Raw genomic sequence first — 18478 nt, 5'->3', positions numbered from 1 at the left:
TCACTCAATCTACGGCGGCGAATGGGCGTCCACACCCAGACTTGGTCTCCTGGCTTGTATTCCGCGTTGCGTCTTCGTAGGTTGTAGCGTCTGGCGTCGGACCGCTGCTGATCTTTGATCCGTAATCGGGCAAGCCTTCGAGCTTCTTCTGCGCGTTGAAGGTAGGCGGCAACGTCGACGTTCTCTTCTTCTGTAACGTTGGGCAGCATGGCATCTAGCGTGGTCGTGGCATCCCTGCCATGGACGAGCCTGAAAGGCGTCATCTGGGTGGTCTCCTGCACTGCGGTGTTGTAGGCGAAGACGACGTAAGGCAGGATGACATCCCAGGTTTTATGTTCGGCATCGACATACATAGCGAGCATATCGGCGATGGTTTTGTTCAGGCGCTCGGTCAGTCCGTTGGTCTGCGGATGGTATGCAGTTGTCCTCCGGTGGCTGGTTTGGCTGTAGCGCAGGATGGCTTGCGTGAGTTCCGCCGTAAATGCTGGTCCTCTGTCCGTGATGAGCACATCGGGGGCGCCGTGTCGAAGAAGAAGGCACTCCACGAAAAATTTGGCCACTTCTGCTGCTGTTCCGTTCGGTAGGGCTTTCGCCTCGGCGTAGCGGGTCAGGTAGTCGGCCGCTATGATGATCCACTTATTTCCAGATGTTGACGTTGGAAAAGGGCCAAGCAAGTCCATGCCAATCTGCTGAAAGGGCCTTGAGGGAGGTTCAATGGGTTTCAGAAATCCTGCTGGTCGTGTGGGAGGAGTCTTTCGTCGCTGACAATCTCGGCATGTTTTCACATAGTGTGCGACATCGGCAGACAGTCGGGGCCAGTAATACTTGTCTTGAATGCGGCGGAGGGTGCGAGTAAACCCGAGATGTCCAGCTGTCGGCTCGTCGTGTGAAGCCTGTAGAACTTCTTCGCGGAGACAAGTAGGTACAACAAGGAGGTAGGCTGTTTTGTTCGCTGTAAAGTTCTTCTTCACAAGGACCTCATTCTGCAAACAGAAGGAAGACAGTCCTCGCTTGAATGAAGCAGGGGGTGAAGAAACCTTGCCTTCCAGGTACTCGATGAGGCCTTTTAGTTTGGGGTCCGAGCGTTGCTGCTGAGCAAAAGAGCTTGCGCTGATGGGTCCCAGGAAGGCGTCCTCATCGTCGTCCAGCGGCGGTGCATCTACAGGGGCTCGTGAGAGGCAATCGGCGTCAGTGTGCTTGCGTCCGGACTTGTAAACGACGGTGACGTCAAACTCCTGGAGACGCAGACTCCATCGAGCGAGTCGGCCAGAGGGATCTTTCAAATTGGCAAGCCAGCAGAGCGCGTAGTGGTCGCTGACCACCGTGAAAGGCCGTCCGTAGAGGTAGGGGCGGAATTTCGACGTAGCCCAGATGATGGCAAGGCACTCCTTCTCAGTGGTCGAATAGTTAGCCTCGGCCTTAGAAAGGGAACGGCTAGCGTATGCGATGACCTTCTCCAGCCCGTCACTTTTTTGAACGAGAACGGCGCCTAGTCCCACGCTGCTTGCGTCGGTATGAACTTCAGTATCGGCGTTTTCATCAAAATGCGCAAGGATCGGTGGGGACTGTAAACGACGCTGAAGTTCCTTGAAGGCTTCTGCTTGCGGCGCTTCCCATTTAAACGGCACGTCTGCCTTCGTCAGTTGGGTCAGAGGCTCGGCGATGCGCGAAAAGTTTTTCACAAATCGTCGGTAATATGCGCATAGTCCGAGAAATCTGCGCACTGCTTTCTTATCGGCCGGCGGTTGAAACTGTTCAATAGCAGCTGTTTTCTGCGGGTCTGGGCGTACTCCTTCCTTGCTAACGATGTGGCCTAGAAACAGCAGCTCTTCGTAGGCAAAGTGGCATTTCTCTGCTTTCAAGGTTAGGCCAGACGACTTGATTGCGTCTAGTACTGTTCGAAGTCTTTTGAGGTGCTCTTCAAAGTTTGAGGCGAAGACAACGACGTCATCTAAATATACCAGACAAATCTGCCACTTCAGGCCTGCCAGCACTGTATCCATTACTCGCTGAAACGTCGCTGGTGCGGAACAGAGACCAAATGGCATCACCTTGAACTCAAACAACCCATCCGGAGTTATGAATGCTGTCTTCTCGCGATCTCTTTCGTCGACCTCAATTTGCCAGTAGCCGCTCTTGAGGTCCATCGATGAGAAATATTTGGCGTTGCAGAGGCGGTCCAGTGTGTCGTCGATGCGGGGGAGGGGGTAGACGTCCTTCTTTGTTATGTTGTTCAAGCGGCGGTAATCCACGCAGAATCGAAGTGCGCCGTCTTTCTTTCTCACTAGAACAACCGGTGCCGCCCATGGGCTGTTTGAAGGCTGGATGACGTCGTCGCGAAGCATTTCTTCGACTTGGTCCCGGATGGCTTGTCGTTCTCGCGGAGACACACGGTAGGGGCTTTGACGGAGAGGTCGGACGTGTTGATCCGTTATAATGCGATGCTTGGCAATTGGCGTCTGTCGCACCTTCGGCGATGTCGAAAAGCACTCACTGTAGTTTTGAAGCAGATTGCGGATCTGGTCTTGTCTGTTCCGGTGCAGGGCTGGGTTGATGTCGAAAGTGGGCGAGTTCTCTTGGTCAGGCGGTTCTTCTGCGGAGGGGTCGGAGAGGGCGAAGGAATCTCGTACGTCAGATATTTCGTCGTAGAAAGCAATCGTCGTTCCTCTGTTAATATGCCGGTATTCTTCGCTGAAGTTAGTCAGCAGTACTTCGGCCTGGCCATTGCGGAAATGTGCGATGCCTCTTGCGATGCTGATTCCTCGGTCTAGTAGCAACTGCATGTTCCCCTCGATGATGGCTTCAGTGTTTATGGCTTTCGTGGCGCCTACGGTCACGATAACGCTTGAACGAGGTGGGACGCTCACTTCTTCCTCCAGGACACTTAGGGCAACGTGATTTTCCCGAGTTTTCATCGAAGCGATGGCTTCGTCCGTCGAAAGCGTGATCAGCTTGGATCGCAGGTCGATGATCGCCTGATGCTCATTAAGGAAATCCATACCCAAGATCACTTCGCGGGAGCATTGCGGTAGCACAACAAAGGTCGCAGGATAGGTATGTCCTTTGACAGTCACTCGCGCTGTGCATCGTCCTGATGGCGTAATGAGGTGGCCCCCAGCGGTGCGAATTTGTGGGCCGTCCCAAGCCGTTGTGACTTTTCTGAGCTGCGCAGCGAATGTTCCATTCATCACCGAGTAATCGGCTCCTGTGTCGACTAGCGCGGTAACTTTCCGGCCGTCGATAGTCACTTCTAGGTCGGAGGTCCTGGCTCTTGCATTGCATGTCGCTCTCGGCGTCGGGTCACGGCTTCGTCGCGTATGCGAGTCACGGGTTGGGCGTGTGGTCGAAGCTCCTCTGGGTGGCGGCGTCGATTTCAAGGTAGCCTGAGTCGTGGTCGAGGTTCTCATTGTGTGCGGCGTCGGTGCAGCGAGTGTCGGTTCTTCATGCGGCGTCGCGGGTGCAGCGTCTTCATGGGGCGTGGTCGGTGGAGGATCTTCGGCGTTTAGCTCGTGAGCAACCTCACCTCCAGAGGTTGCCGCCTTTAGTTTCCCCTACGGGGGCTGGGCGACCTTCCTCGCACCGCGGCTGCGTAGCTGCGGCGTGGCGACGCAAAGCGCGAGGTTGACGGCGATGGTGAGCGCGAAAAGCGGTTCGGCGTGTACTCTTCTCGACGCAGGTACTCGTCGATTTCGTGCGGACGTTGTCCGAAGCGTGGTCGTGGGGCGTTAACGGCAAATCCTCGAAGACCGATACGTCGGTACGGGCAGTGACGAAGAATATGGCCGGCCTCACCGCAATGGAAGCACAACGGCCGGTTGTCGGAAGTCCTCCAGGCGTCGCATTTCCTGGGGCTTGAGCGTCGGTCATAGGCTGGGCGGGCGGGGGCTGTGAGGCGGCGTTGTGGAACGATTGGCTCATCTCGGGGAGGACGTGGGGGTTGTCGCTGGGGCTGAGCAGTACTTACTGCAGCGGCGTAGGTCATGGCCTGGGGTTCTGTGGCCGTCGGGGTGCCAAGTGCCTGTTGCAGTTCTTCCCGTACCACATCCATCAGAGTCGCTGCTTGTGGCTGTGGGGAAGATGGCAGTAATCGGCGTAGCTCCTCTCGGACGATTTCGCGGATAACTTCCCGCAAGCTGTCGCTGGTGGTGGCCGGCGTGTCCGAACGGATTGCACAGGCAGAGGAAGGGCGATTGTACTGCCGAGCTCGAACGTCGAGGGTCTTCTCAATCGTGCAGGCTTCTTGCATAAACTCCTCGACTGTTTTTGGCGGCTGGCGGACGAGGCTTGCAAAGAGTTGTTCTTTTACGCCGCGCATTAAAAACTGAACTTTCTTTTCCTCGGTCATCCCGGGATCGGCGCGGCGAAATAGGCGCTTCATCTCCTCGACGTAACTGCGGACGGGCTCATTCGGAAGCTGGATCCTGGACTCGAGGAGTCGTTCGGCTCTTTCTTTCCTCACGACACTGGTGAATACCTTCAATAGTTCTCTCTTGAATAGCTCCCATGTCGTAAGGGACGACTCGTAGTTTTCGTACCACGTGCGTGCGGAGCCATCCAATGAGAAAAAAACGTGTCCAATCTTTGCCGCATCATCCCACTTGTTGAATGACGCCACGCGCTCAAATTCATCCAACCATTCTTCTGGGTCTTCGCCTAGGGATCCATTAAAAGTTGGCGGCACCCGCGGCTGCTGCAGTATGATCGGTGTCGACATCTTCGGCGAGGTTGCGGTGCTCGTAGCCGCGTATTTTCGCTGTCTTGTGCGGTCCGGCAGTTTCCCGAACTCAGGCTCCTCTCCCTGGAGACGTCGGCTGGTTCGCTGAGCTGCTGGCTCGTCCTCGGGTGCGAAGCGCTCAGGGCTGGCTTCACGACTTGAAGGGGGCGTCCGGAACATGGAAGGCTACCCCGCACCTCCACCAGATGTCACGTAGTGGTGACGGCAGTCGTAGCAGCGATGAAGACGGACGAAAGGGTCTTCTAAAAGAACTGTTTATTGGGCTGACTTGCACCCAAAATAGACTGAATCACTCGGCGGCGGCGAAGCGACGAGCGTGCTCGGCGGTCGTCGAACAGAATGCCCGCCGCTGTCGGCCGTGCTCAATTTAAAGCTGATAGCGAACATTCGAGATAAAGGGCGCAAAGTTACTAGAACATTCCGGAACAACGTAGAATCAGCTTTGCCTGGCTGCGATCAATCGAGATAAATCTAGTCGCGTCTTGTGTCGCAAACAAAGTGATAAGGTGGTGTCGCGGCAGATTTGAAAAACGAATAAACACTGCAAATATTCGCGGCAATATACCTGCCATGCGCTGTCACTCAGTGAACGCAGAGCATACTGCTTGTGGGTGTGGTCATGAGTCCCGATTTCATATCATTCAAAGTGGCGTGAGAGAGAGTTCGGAACATCCAAAATTCAGCCCATTCAACACAATGCACTTTGGCTGGGAAATTCTACCAATTTGTATCATGCTGAAATTTGTGTAACAGCAGTGATCATGTCATGAAGATTGTACTGTATTGAAAATAACAAAAAATAACTGTTTGATCAGTACTGCTGACAACTGCTGTTCAGTGGTTTGCTACACTATATTGACTACATGCAGCTGACCCCATGTAGGCAAGGCGGCCATGCACAGTGTCCATGATAGTGCTGTCACTGAGGAAACGCTGTCTTTAGAGTGCAAAGAACAGATTCAAGCCAGTAACAGCTCAAAGTCACATTCACAAATCTATTACATGGAGAAAGACAGTGTGACAGGGTGCTATCATAGATACTGTACGAACATTGTGAACTGAAAGGAAAATTTTTTTTCTTTCATGACTGGCAGCACTGGCCTACAAATTTTAAGAGGAGAATTGCAAACATACTCTGCCAATGCAGGGTGCATTGACAAGCTTTTTGTTGCCCATGACCAAAAAATGTCACTCCACAACCAAAAAATTTCTTTTTATTTTGTTATTTTAATTTGTTATATTTAAAATTTACAGTTTTAGAGCCCTGCTGTTATGTTCCCGAATGCTGTGTTTTCCTGTGTTGAGCCAGTTCCACCCAAGGTCTCAATAGAAAGCCACGCAACACAACATTGCAATAGTGGCAGTGTTCCTGCATGATAACCCGCGAATGTCGCTTCGTGATAGTGATCTACCCCGAGCTGGAATTTTGACAGCCTATGTTTAGCACGTGACGCCCAGAAGTGTGACGATGCAAGGGCCAAAGAGGAACTCTACTCATCTACTATATCTGCACCTGGCCGCCACCATGTTCGGCGGCTTCTGGAGTGTTGCACCTACACCGACGTTGAGCACACTTGTGAGCAGCGCGGGTCTTGCAGTGATTTTTGATGCAGTTCCATCGCCCCTACAGCAAGAGCGCGAACTACTGAAAGCGCGCAAACGAAACTACGCCGTGGTAGACGGTGTGCGGGCAGCTCTGTATGAGATGCTGTTCCATAGGTTGGCTCCAAAGCATGTTTCTGTTGTGCGTGTTCTCCTTGTCACCTGCAGCTTAAAAGCACAATTTCTAGGTGCCAGTAAGCGAGGATATAGGACTGAAGCGGCCGGCACAAAAACAGAGCAGAAGTGCACACATGTGCCCCAACTTTGTCCGCTCATAAGAGCGGGGTTCCACTGTACAAACAGAGGCAGGAAAGACCAGTCATTAAATTATTATTGTTCATGACTGTAGGCTAAAAAAGCATGAGTGAAGTTCTTCTGAAACAAAGTCTGAAATCTTCAGGGTTAGTAGGCTACAAGATGAAATCTTAGTAATAAGGGGAACCTCAATAAATAATTGTATAAAAGAATATTACTGAATCACCTTTTGTTTTTCTCTCATTCTCATGTACCAATTGAGTCTGTAAATACACCTGCTTTAATAACAACACTGCTGTACAGTCGAAGTGCCTGTCCAAAGCCTTACCTGTCTTGTATGTCATACTGCATAAAAAGGTCATTGACAATGAATGGATTCCTGAGTTCAGCATATTCAATGGCCTTGTTCAGGGGAAACCCTTTGGAATGAAAAGACACAAGACAGTCGCAGAGTGGCCAGTCCTCAACTGGTTCCTGCAAAAATAAAACGAAGAAACAGCACTCTATCAGCTGCATTCAGACCACCAATCAAGTAGATGCCACAGACGATTAAAAGAGCGCACGATACAAGAATTGTGCCGATAGGCAATCACTAAAATTAGGGGGACGACTGATACACCAGAAGACATGCAAGGGATCCTTTTAACTAAGTTGAACAAACGTGCTTCAATGGCTTATGGGTAGTGCGCCTGACTTGCAACCCAATGGTCACGAGTTCGATTCCCAACTAATTACTCCGATTCTCTTTCCAGAGCAATTAATTTACTTTACTTTCTTATATGTCATAAAACATTTCGGTCATGCTACACTCTTATAGTCTCAATTTAACTTCATTTTTAATCATTTTCATTCCATAGCTCAACGTGTGACGTCCCAACCCTATCAACAAATCATGATTTAGTGACACTGTGCACACTGAATGGGTTTTAATGGTTTCCAGTGCCCTTATATCCCTTTCGTGCGGCATTTTTTGTTTCCACCAAAAACACATATTTTTCCGCGTAAATATTATACTGAGGCCTCAAAAAAAAAAAATCTGTTATTTTTCCAGTTCAGAATACGAGCGGCTGATACTCTACAAGTATCCGCAAAAATTTATACAAAGTGTCATAATTCATGGAAAAAGTCACAACGAAATGCCAGAAATTGTCATTTAAACATCTGAAGGATCAGGGGATCAACTTCTGTTCAAAGATGCCCTTTACACTTGAAATTATGACAAAGAAACTGATGATCGCTCTGCACAAACATGGCGGACGTGTGCTACCTCGCTCACTGTTTCGCGAAATATTATTTACTGTGCTCGCTTTATGGCATAAAAAACATCTTATTTGCAACAAAAAGGATGCTGAATTCACCTGAGACAACGAAATCACTGCAATGTGCGCACACACCAAGAAAAAGCTGTGAGTTTAATTCGCACACAATTGTGTACAAAGTGCCTTAGGGATATGCAGTGGAGAAACCTGTTAACAGAACGACTGACCTAAGCGATTGACAGCAGTGAACCATACTATGCCAAAAGATGATGTTTGGGAAAGAGGTTGAGCCTCCCAGTCTGCAGAGGTGTGTAGGGTTGCAGAGCAATACCTCGAAGTGCACAACCATGGTACTTAATCCAACTGTACACTATATCCCAACCCCTTTGGCTTCCACACGCTGTTAATTTTTCCTATGTCTAAGTGCAGCTCCTACCAGACAGCCGGCTGGAGGCAGCGTGCATATCAAGGATACTAACCTCTTTCGCTTAAGACCAAATTTCACAAATTAAATTTGGCCTATGTTTTTTTCGGTTTAAATCGGAGAGTTTCGCCCCTAAATATAATCAGCTTTCTAAGGCTTCAAGCTTGCTTTCAAAGCAAGCTTTTTTGGCATTCTTGAACTTTTTCCTGCAGATGTGTAGGCCCTAGTTCCTTGAATTTTTTTTTCAGTACAGTAATTACCCAGCAATTTAACCAGCGAAAACTGGAACACGAGAGAACAGTTTAAACAATTTTGATGTTCACTGAATAATAAGAGTGAAAAGTTAGGGATCTGACTATGTGAAAAGTACAATAAATTCATAAAAAGAAACAGTTTCAGCTCACAAGAACAGCTCACAATTCTATTTCCAGGTGTGCAAGAAAAACTGGCCTTTCTGCCCTTTTAATTTTATAGTTCCATGAAGAACCAGTTTAAGGAAAAGTACAATTATGCAATTATGCAAAAAAAAAAGAAATTAAACATTTTCTTCTCAAATTTTAAACTTCTATATAACTACTGCTTCTAAGGGGTATTTGTGCAAACTTTTGTTAGCACAGCTTTGATTACACAACTTGAATACTTTATTGTTACCACTTCTATAGTATCACTCTGCCTTAACCTAAAATTGCTTTCATTTTTTTATTTCTGCAATAGCACTGCACATGTAATTCAGGGAAGTCTTATTGAATTGGGACATTTGAAAACTAAAATCCACTGCAATGATTTACCACCACATCTCACTAATGCCAAAAGATAGGAGTCTTCAAGGGCAAAACAAACTGCATGTGTGTATAATTTTTTTTTCTCCAGTAAAATACTAGCCATAAATGGCAAATATAACAACCTAAAATTAGCATTTGAAAATTAGAAACATTAATTCATGCTTTTAAAAGTACTATAATGTATAAGTTTCAGTTATGAATATTATTCTGGAGTTTGTAAGTATGAGGCACAAAGCTTGCCTAACAAAAAGCTTGCTTGCACCTAAACCTGACAAAATATTTTAATCTAGGATGATTATGTCTACTAGGTTAAATATAGTCGAGAATAACCATGGTGGTTGGAATGAGACCCAGGTTGCTCTCCCAGATAAACCATGGTGCTTAACAAGAACAGGAATAGGCTGATGCTTCCATAGGTTTCCCTGTTACTAGTGATCGAGAAGTGCCTGATGTCATTAGTATTTTGTGGATATTAAAGGAAACCCTGGATATATCTTTGAACTTTTTGAGTTGAAGATTGCATTATATTACTTGTAGTCTCCTTTCTTCATGACAGCAAATTGTTTTTCAAACTACTAAGTAAGACAAATTTAAGAAAGCAAGAAAAAGTGAACCAATACTGAAACTCGGCTTTGGTCATAGGCTGAGCTTCACCTGTAACGGTAGCAACACAGGGATGACACCACAAACATCGCTGAAAATCTCATTCGCATGTTTAATTACTAGAAAAAGCAACCGCAATTGCTGGATGAAACTGTTCATGAAATTTTTGAAATGATCAAATACAAGCAAGACATATTTTGTTAAACAAGCTGAGAGCAGGTATCAAAGTGTGGGCAAGGTTTGTGACATTGCAAACGCAATGGTGCCATTGAAATTGCTCGAGTTGAGGTAAGAAAAATAGTCAACTTTAAAACTTATCTACACAAAAACAAAATAACACAAGGCTGCATATTTTAGTGGAAATTGTCGTGGTGGAGAGAAGAAACTACAGTAAATGTTTTACTAAAACATGAGAACCTCAAAAAAAAAAAAGGAAATGGGGAGTTGGCCTTAAATTGGCACCTATGCTTTGCAAGGACGTGCTCTGCTGAATGAAAGATTCCTAGTTGCCTTTGCTTTGCACACTCACTAAAAAGTGCAAGCAAAAAAACACCAATGTGCCGAAACATGGCACGGTATGAACTGAACTCAACACTGCATCTGAACGTAGCCTTAGCAGAGCACCTAGAAAACCTGGCACTGTAGTGACCACAAAAACAACGTGCATGCATAGGAACTGCGATAGGATCAATCTTGCAAAAGGCAAGTAGCAACACGGACTGTGCACTCCGAGTCACAAAACTTAAAAAAAGTGCCTGAGGTTGCAACCACCATGTTCAGGTTTGCCACTATTCTTTTGGACTCACATTGAGGATGACTTCCTCTGGAAACACAACAGTTTTGATGTACTCAAATTCTTCAAGCCTTGTGAGGATCTCTTTCATTGGCTTGGACTGAGACTTCTTGGCCATGGCACAAATGCCAACAAGGACTTGCTTCCCTGGAGCAAGACTCTCATCTTCAGAGTCTGCATGTTCGGGATCCTAAAACAAAAGTTGAAAAGCAATAACTTCAGCAAATAACACTCAATGCCCGTTTTGTATATAGAACTTTTAACAGTTCTTTTTTTGTATAACATACACGCACAAAATGATCTGCATAACAAAGAAATTACACTAATCTAAGTTATGACAGCTTGAATTACATAACTGTGGGCTAATAAAAAAAAGTAACTGCTTGTGACATTTAATGAACTAAGCATTAATGCAACCTTAACACCAACTTATTTGAACCTGATTATTCTTTCAGAATTAGGATTGATGTGAGTGTAAACATATCTAATGAAGACTAAAAAAAATGTAATGCTAGCCATACATCCTCTGAAGGTTTCAGTCCCTTATTCATGTTTAAGTTAAGGCTGAAAGAGGAAATAATATGAAAACAAAAAAAGTAATACTGCATCAAAGGAGAAGCTATTTTTCATTGCGTTCAGGAGCTAAGGAGACACAATGTGTTTCACACTTTAGTCATGCAATAAAAAGAAAGTTTATGGAAAGAGTTCCTCTGCATAAAATAAAGGAACATGTCACTGGTTAAACGAACTACCAAAAGCCAAAACATGTGTGCACACACACTCACAGTGTCTATATCAGGATACTATGCCACATCTATATCCTACCATGCACAGCTACTTGCTACGCAAAAAAAAAAAAAGCACTTGAACACTTGAGTGATGCCAATTCTAATGCATTCGTACATGCATGCTAACAAGCACGCTTGGACTGACGCAAGGCAACATCTGCTTTTGGTAGTTTTGATGTTCAGAAGACAAATGACCTAGCGTTGCAATCTCGTCCCACAAGTGTCGGGAAGCTGCACAATGTAGACGGCAATAAGGCGGTCATGCTACAATGAGAAGTAAAAACACCCATGAATTTGTCCCACAGCACAGGCTGGACTGAAAACCCAAAGTCTAGGGGCTACACATCATGCACGGCAACATCAGTACACAGAAAAATTCCCCTTTTTTTTCTAGTCAGTAAGCACTACACCATTAAGTGCTTCCGTCTACGTTCGCAACATCTGTTGGTAACCCAAAATCTACCAGACAAACAATATAAGAACATAACACCAGGCATAAATGGATATGTAGAGACAACTGCAACCCTCTTGCTCATTGCAGCCTTGAGTTTATAGCTACCTTCCCCTCCCTAAAGCATGAAAAATTTTTTGTCATTAATGCTATCCTAAGTCAGCACTAGGATACATATTACCCCTTATAAGTACAGTGCAGGCCATCACAAGTACTACCGCTCCACTCCACTCCCAAGGATAATGCTTTTTCCTTTTTCTTCCAAAGTGTTAATACTGCATCACTATTCTATAAGGCTGGAGGGAGGGTGGGGGGTTGCTGTGACCATTGTAAGTCAAAGGTGCATAGTCTTGTAGCAGTCTGTATACCATATGTGAGCTCAGTGGGCAAGCAGCCTTCACTGCCTGATCATCGAGTAGACAAGTGTGTGAGAGAGATGTCTAAAGGATCTGAAAGAAAACAGCACTTTAGTTTAGTCATGCGAGAGAAATAGTTTTAAGCTAGTCATGCGAGAGAAATAGTTTTAAGCTATGGAACAGAAATGTTAGCCCTGCCAGCAGTTCAAACTCTCAGCATAAGTAATGTATCACATGAAAACAAAATTAGCTTCAAGAAAGCTCCTGAAACAACCAAAAATCAAACAAATCCAAGCACAAGATATCTGTGCTTGCATTTTCAAAACAATGCAGCATCTAATAATATAAGCACCACTTCATGATTTTAATAACTAGAACACCAGAAAGAAAGACTTTACGACTTACTACTTGAACCCGTATCTGCACACTACACCAGAAATTTGATAAGAAAACTCATATGCAAAGCCAAAGGGTTCTTTTTCAAGTTTTTAAGAGAAAAAAATAAATATGTAGCTTTGCAAGAGAACAAAGTGAGGCAACAAAAATAAATTTACACTGTGTAAGCAATCCCATGGTACCTTTTAACTGATTTGCACTCAGTTAAGATTCACAATAACAGTGTCTAGATTTCAACATAATTTACTGCAAAATTTTGTGGCCTCCACACAAAATTCTCACATGCTGCCAAAAACGTCTCTTTTTTTTTGTAGTCCCAGCCTTGCACTGTTTAAAGGAAGGACATAGTACCAATATTCGTGTCCCCAAATTCCTGTTTCATGTTTTCCAGCAATTTCAACACAACATCGTCCAAACATGCGCCCCATCATGTCCCAAACATCCCTAATATGAGACATCTGCTTTTCAATGTAGCAGCCACGGTATTGTCAATGTTTGCAAAATGCAAGTGTGGGATTAACTTTGTCATTTAATAAGGCCATAGGAGAAGCATAGTTTCAAAGCACAAATGATTTTCCACATGAATATGTTTAACAAGATTAATCAGCACAAGCTAGTACTTAACATGCTCATCAGCATCCTTAAGTTTTGTTTCATGCACTCTGCGACCAGAGATCAAAACACAAGTCTGCATCCACACGCAAAGATGACAGCACCTTAAAGCAAACATAGCAACGTGCAATGCAGTTCAATATGACAGAGAACACAAAGTGAGCATTCCAGAATCAAAGTTCACTACTTCTGTGTGAATTTCAATGTCGCAATGAGGCGTCTATGTGGGAAAAGTCATGTGGCCAATTGAATTTCGGACAGTGACCCCCAATTGAATACCAATGAATGTTTCATTTTGTATCCGGTCAGACTACACACGGCTTGTTGCCATAAATACCATGATAGCATAGCCCACTAACACAACTACAGTATTTCACAAGCATATTATACACACCATCAACTTTGTGAATAACAAAGAGAAAAAATTTTAAGACATGCTGGTCAAACATGAAATGAATAGAATCTTAAGACTGTGAAAAGGTACTACCGCATCTTAAGCTTTTGCCACTAGCACATTGCATTAGGTAGAGTTGCTGCTTGAAATGAATTCCAATCCTGATGATAATGTGCTTGGCTGCTGCGTGGAACTAAGCCTATCAGAGGATTTGGCACCTGTGTAATGCTACTGTGCAGAGCATAGCACTAAGCATGACAACTGCAGTGGTATTCAATAACATGCAGCCCTTTCATGAGCATGTTGACGTCACACCCCGCAGGTGTAAAAGGCAATGAATGAATGCAACAGTGGCGCAAAAATGGTATCTGAAGCGAAAAACCAACATGAACCTCAATATGGCAAAGAGCAGTAAGGCAAATCAATGCAAAAAGATGTCCCGAACCAGGAACTAAATGTGAAGAAAGCATCTTGCAAATGCATTGCCAAACCATGTATAATGGCTAACAGTAAAATCAGCTGATGACAAGGCAAAGCTAAGGCGGGCACAAATAAATTCTTTCTGAACAAGCAACACAAAGCAAAGAGAACATAAGCAAAAGAAAAGCATACATACACATCGCAATGCCCTCCAATAAGCGGCAATATCCACTGCAGGTCTGTTCCATGGATGAAAAATGGACACATTTGTCGAGAGGTTCAACGGAAAGCCATAGTAAGACATTGAAGAGCCTGGAGACAGCCAGATGCACTGCAGATGGCAGCAGGGTGGCAGGAAACTTGGGGAAAGGAGCAAGCAACGTTTCCTGCTTCCTCAAACAATTCAGATGGCTTGCGGCTGTGCTGCTGCAATCTTGGGTTTCACATAACACCAATGGGCCTGCGCGGTTGTACGTGTCCAGCCTGTGCACTCAGCTGAAACATGTATTGAGCTTCACACAGTGTTGTGCAACTTCCTGGCAGCTGTGCAACGATAAAAATTTCATGCTCAAAATCTTCTCAAAGCTCAGGATAACATATTCGAAGATAATGTTCAATAGGTTCATGCTTTTGCTTCATATACCTTTACTCTGTTCATTATTCTGAGACGCATATGATGAAAAAAAAAAGTATTGAGCCTGTCTAGCCCACTGCTAACCATGTTAGTTAATACTGCATTGTGTTGTGAACAGGCGCTCATCAAAGAATTGCGCATTAACGCCCTGAAAGGGTTATGCTACGCAACAAGCGCTCTAATAACATGCAATGAATAGGAGTCGCTACCCCGCACTTACGCTGTATCGCGCGTTTCATGAAAGTTTAGAAAGCCCTACTGCACACGGACAAGCCACACATGCAGAGATCAGCATGTAAGTATACCTTTTCTATCTTGTTCCAGTTAATATAGCCACAGTCATCCCCAATGTAGAAAAGTGGTTGACTTGTCAGGCCCAGATAGCCTTGCTCCAATTCATTGTACGACATTATCGGTCATCGCCTGGAGGAAGACCAAACAAACATATCACACACAGGTACAGCGACACAGCCGGAAATATCATGTGTAAGGTACTCGTCTTTACACGGCTGGGAGTTTTCTACCCGTACTAGGCGAAAAGAGTGAGCGTACCTTTTCTGAAATCTCGCAGCCCGATGGATTCGCGCAGGAGGGTTCAGGTCATATTGCATGGTGTCAGCTAAGCATAGTCGAATAACCGCGTGCTTCACGACAGAATAGCCCAGACAGCGCGAGCCTGTCTTCTCAGAACTAAGTAACAGCGGACTAAACTGCAAGGGCAAATACCGGCAGTCCGCAGTGCACAGGTACAGACGTGTGAAGCTGGCTGCTCCCGTAAAATGATCGATCGCTATTCGTGTCGTTACAGGGGGCCCGAGTTCGCTGACGCTTTAAAAGCAAATGATGCTACTCTTTCCGGCTTGCTACGACACTACAAGAAACGAAACGACCACCAGAAACAACTAGAGATGTACAAAATATTGCAACAGTCGCATTGCGCAACACACCACACACACACACACATGCACACACACGGGGAAGAAAAAAAAAATGTCCTCTAGCCGCTCTTGGGTCTCATGGTTCTCATCGCGCAGCCGCTAACGGCAGCCGCCATTGCTGCACGAACGTAACGCCGCTAAACGGCGTAAAGGGTTCCGAAACCGGAACCGAAACTGCCGCGGTGGCTCAGTGGTTACGACGCTCGACTACTGATCCGAAGTTCCCGGGTTCCAACCCGACCGCGGTGGCTGCGTTTTTATGGAGGAAAAACGCTAAGGCGCCCGTGTGCTGCGCGATGTCAGTGCAGGTTAAAGATCCCCAGGTGGTCAAAATTATTCCGGAACCCTCCACTACGGCACCTCTTTCTTCTTTCACTCCCTCCTTTATCCCTTCTCTTACGGCGCAGTTCAGGTGTCCAACGATATATGAGACAGATACTGCGCCATTTCCTCCCCCCCCCCCCAAAAAAACAATTATAAATTACGTTGACGCTGAGCGCTAACGACCACTAACTTGCTGCAACTGGTAAAGTGCATAAAACAAAATAAAACGGAGTACGGCACAGTGTAAATTCTGGAGGAGGAGGAGGAACAACTTTATGTACGTCATGGCCTAATGGCATCATGACCTAATGGCGCCGTGACGGGGGCCCAGGCGGCAACTCAGCGGAGGATCTGAGGCCTTTGTCGCTCAAGAGCCGCCGAGACCTGCTGGACGGCCCAGGTTTGCACGTCACGGTCAGAGCATTCCGCCGCAGCCGCGACTCGCGGCGGAATCGTTATGCTTTTAGAAGCCTCGTCGGGGAATTTTGTGCAGTCCCATAGGATGTGCGTCTAAGTTGCCCTCTCCCGCTGGCACATGCGACACACATCACTTTCATATAAGTTTGGGTATAGATGAGTCATTAACACCGGGGTTGGTAAAGAACCAGTTTGTAGTTGTCTAAACAGCACCGCCTCCGCTCGGCTCAGTCCCGGGTGTGGGGGAGGGAAAGTCCTTCGAGCGAGGCGGTAAAACTGCGTAAGTTCATTGAATGTTGTCATGTGGTCTTTGGCACTACAACACGTTGGACGGTATTCTGGACTAACAATTGAATTAGTGTTGAAAGACACCATGAAGTAAACTTTCAACACGTGCGCCATTAAAATACTCATCTAAAGCGCTTGCATGCATGTGCCACACGTCCGCCGCTCAGATGAAAAACGCAGACAAGCTAGGGTGCGACAGGTTGAAATGCTGAATAAATCATATACTCATCCGTTAAAAAAAGTTATGGTTTAGTTTATGGGGGTTTAACGTCCCAAGGCGACTCAGGCTATGAGAGACGTCGCAGTGAAGGGCTCCGGAAAATTCGACCGCCTGGGCTTCTTTAACGTGCACTGACATCGCACAGTACACGGGCCTCTAGAATTTCGCCTCCAACTAAATTCGACCGCCGCGGCCGGGATCGAACCCGCCTCTTTCGGGTCAGCAGCTGAGCGTCATAACCACTGAGCCACCGTGGCAAAGAGACTGCTCTCTAGTACATAAATATCTGTGTATATCTGGGTAGCGTCTAGTATAATTTGCACTGTTAGGGTTTTTTCCGTGGCCTGCGCTTCCTGTCCAAGTTTCCCGTGAATGAACCACGCGAGACAGAATGAGCGCCGAACATAGATTATGGTTGATGAAAGCGGTTAACTGGTGTTTTACTGGTTAGATGAGGCCGTGCATCCCTTTTTTTTAATGTTTTGATCGATTTCCGGGCACGAAAAGTCTTTCTGCTGAATCAGAAACACAGGCTTTAAATAAGTTTTGATTTGAGCTAACAAGCCTATAGGTTGTCCGTCAGTTCTCTACGCGGCGGAAAGGATGGCACGTGTATTCAAACGTAATGGCACATGGACTGCAAGCGCGCCTGTAAATTTTGGTTGCTAAATTTATTCAGTCGATTGTTTGAACTTACCGTTCTTGAAGCAGCCAGAATGACCTGACGTTCAGGTTACAGACTTTTTCTCTGTGAAACTTCTATGGACAATACGAAAGTGTGATGTCGTAAGTTTCTGCCGTAGGGCCGATAGAGTCGTCACATGCACGTGCAACGTTTACGAAATCTTGGCTCTGACAAAAATTTTACTTGATCTGGAAGCTACCCTCACTTCAACATCCAGCTGGTGGGGCTTTATTAATTGTTTTCATTCTAACCGAGATGTTGCCGGAAACGTCCCTGCGTAACGGACCGCGCACGTCCAAGAAACGGATATAGTGGGACGTGAGATTTCGCTTACCATAATCACTGCGATTCGGTCCTTTCTCTGTTTCGCTCTATAAATAGCTACACTAGAGACCCAGAAGTACGAACTAGGAGACAGCTGCTGCACCCCCATGATATATGATACGTGTCACCCTGTTTGTGAACGCCTTCCCACTCGCCATTTTTTCTGAGCCTTCTTTTATTACGGCTATTGTTTTTTATTAGAGCCATAAGTAATTGGGTAAAACCCGATTCTTGCACCCGAAACGTATTTCTTAATACTCCGAATAAAATCTGAATTTCTTGAACCGGAATTGTTGAATGAACCGGCCTCCAGTGGACATTAACACTCCCATGGACGTCCTACGTACGTTCAGGACATCCACAGGACGTAAAAATGAGTTCCAGTGCCCATCGGGCCGGAAGTTCATTCATTAATCATTCACGTGCCGCCTACGCTGAAAATTTAGTACGCAGCCCGCTTAGCGATGACACCATAGACGGCACCCTGAGTGGTGCGCACTCTGCTGCGGCATGCTGAATCTCGGGAGAGTTGCTACGGGGCTCATGGCGAAAGCGGCGAACGCCACGAGACTACTCAAGCGAGTCACGACCAAGAAACGCGGAATGAGGGAAGAGAGCCTGATCAGACTCGTCCACTCGTTCGTCATATGCCACGTAGCGTATACATGGCGGCCTACCACAAGTGGAAGAAGAGCGAGAGAAACAAGATAGATATACTCATCCGCAGAGCCTACAGGGCGGCACTGGGCCTGTTCGAAACAACGAGCGCCAACCACCT

General features: G+C 46.2%; 1 protein-coding gene across 50 annotated transcripts in view; it reads right to left on the bottom strand.

The window, feature by feature from the left end:
• l(1)G0196 (inositol hexakisphosphate and diphosphoinositol-pentakisphosphate kinase) overlaps positions 1–15563 on the bottom strand; it is a 63669-nt gene extending 48106 nt beyond the window's left edge. For 22 of the 50 annotated variants that reach the window (XM_077627013.1, XM_077627021.1, XM_077627040.1 and 19 more), the window contains exons 1-4: positions 14810–14927; positions 14067–14365; positions 10467–10643; positions 6921–7066 (exon numbers count right to left, since the gene is read on the bottom strand). In XM_077627013.1, coding sequence (XP_077483139.1) covers positions 6921–7066; positions 10467–10643; positions 14067–14174 — 431 coding nt within the window. In that variant the 5' untranslated portion in view covers positions 14175–14365; positions 14810–14927. Of the gene's footprint in view, positions 1–6920; positions 7067–10466; positions 10644–14066; positions 14366–14809; positions 14928–15056 lie in introns of those variants that run through there. The other 28 variants (XM_077627023.1, XM_077627041.1, XM_077627019.1 and 25 more) reach the window with 3 other exon arrangements.
• Between the last annotated feature and the right edge of the window lie 2915 nt (positions 15564–18478).

The sequence above is a fragment of the Amblyomma americanum genome, chromosome 6, assembly GCF_052857255.1.
Source record: "Amblyomma americanum isolate KBUSLIRL-KWMA chromosome 6, ASM5285725v1, whole genome shotgun sequence".
In the NCBI taxonomy this organism is placed as follows: Eukaryota; Metazoa; Arthropoda; class Arachnida; order Ixodida; family Ixodidae; genus Amblyomma; species Amblyomma americanum.
Note: the sequence above shows the minus strand (reverse complement) of the source record. Positions and strands in the feature narration are given on the sequence as shown.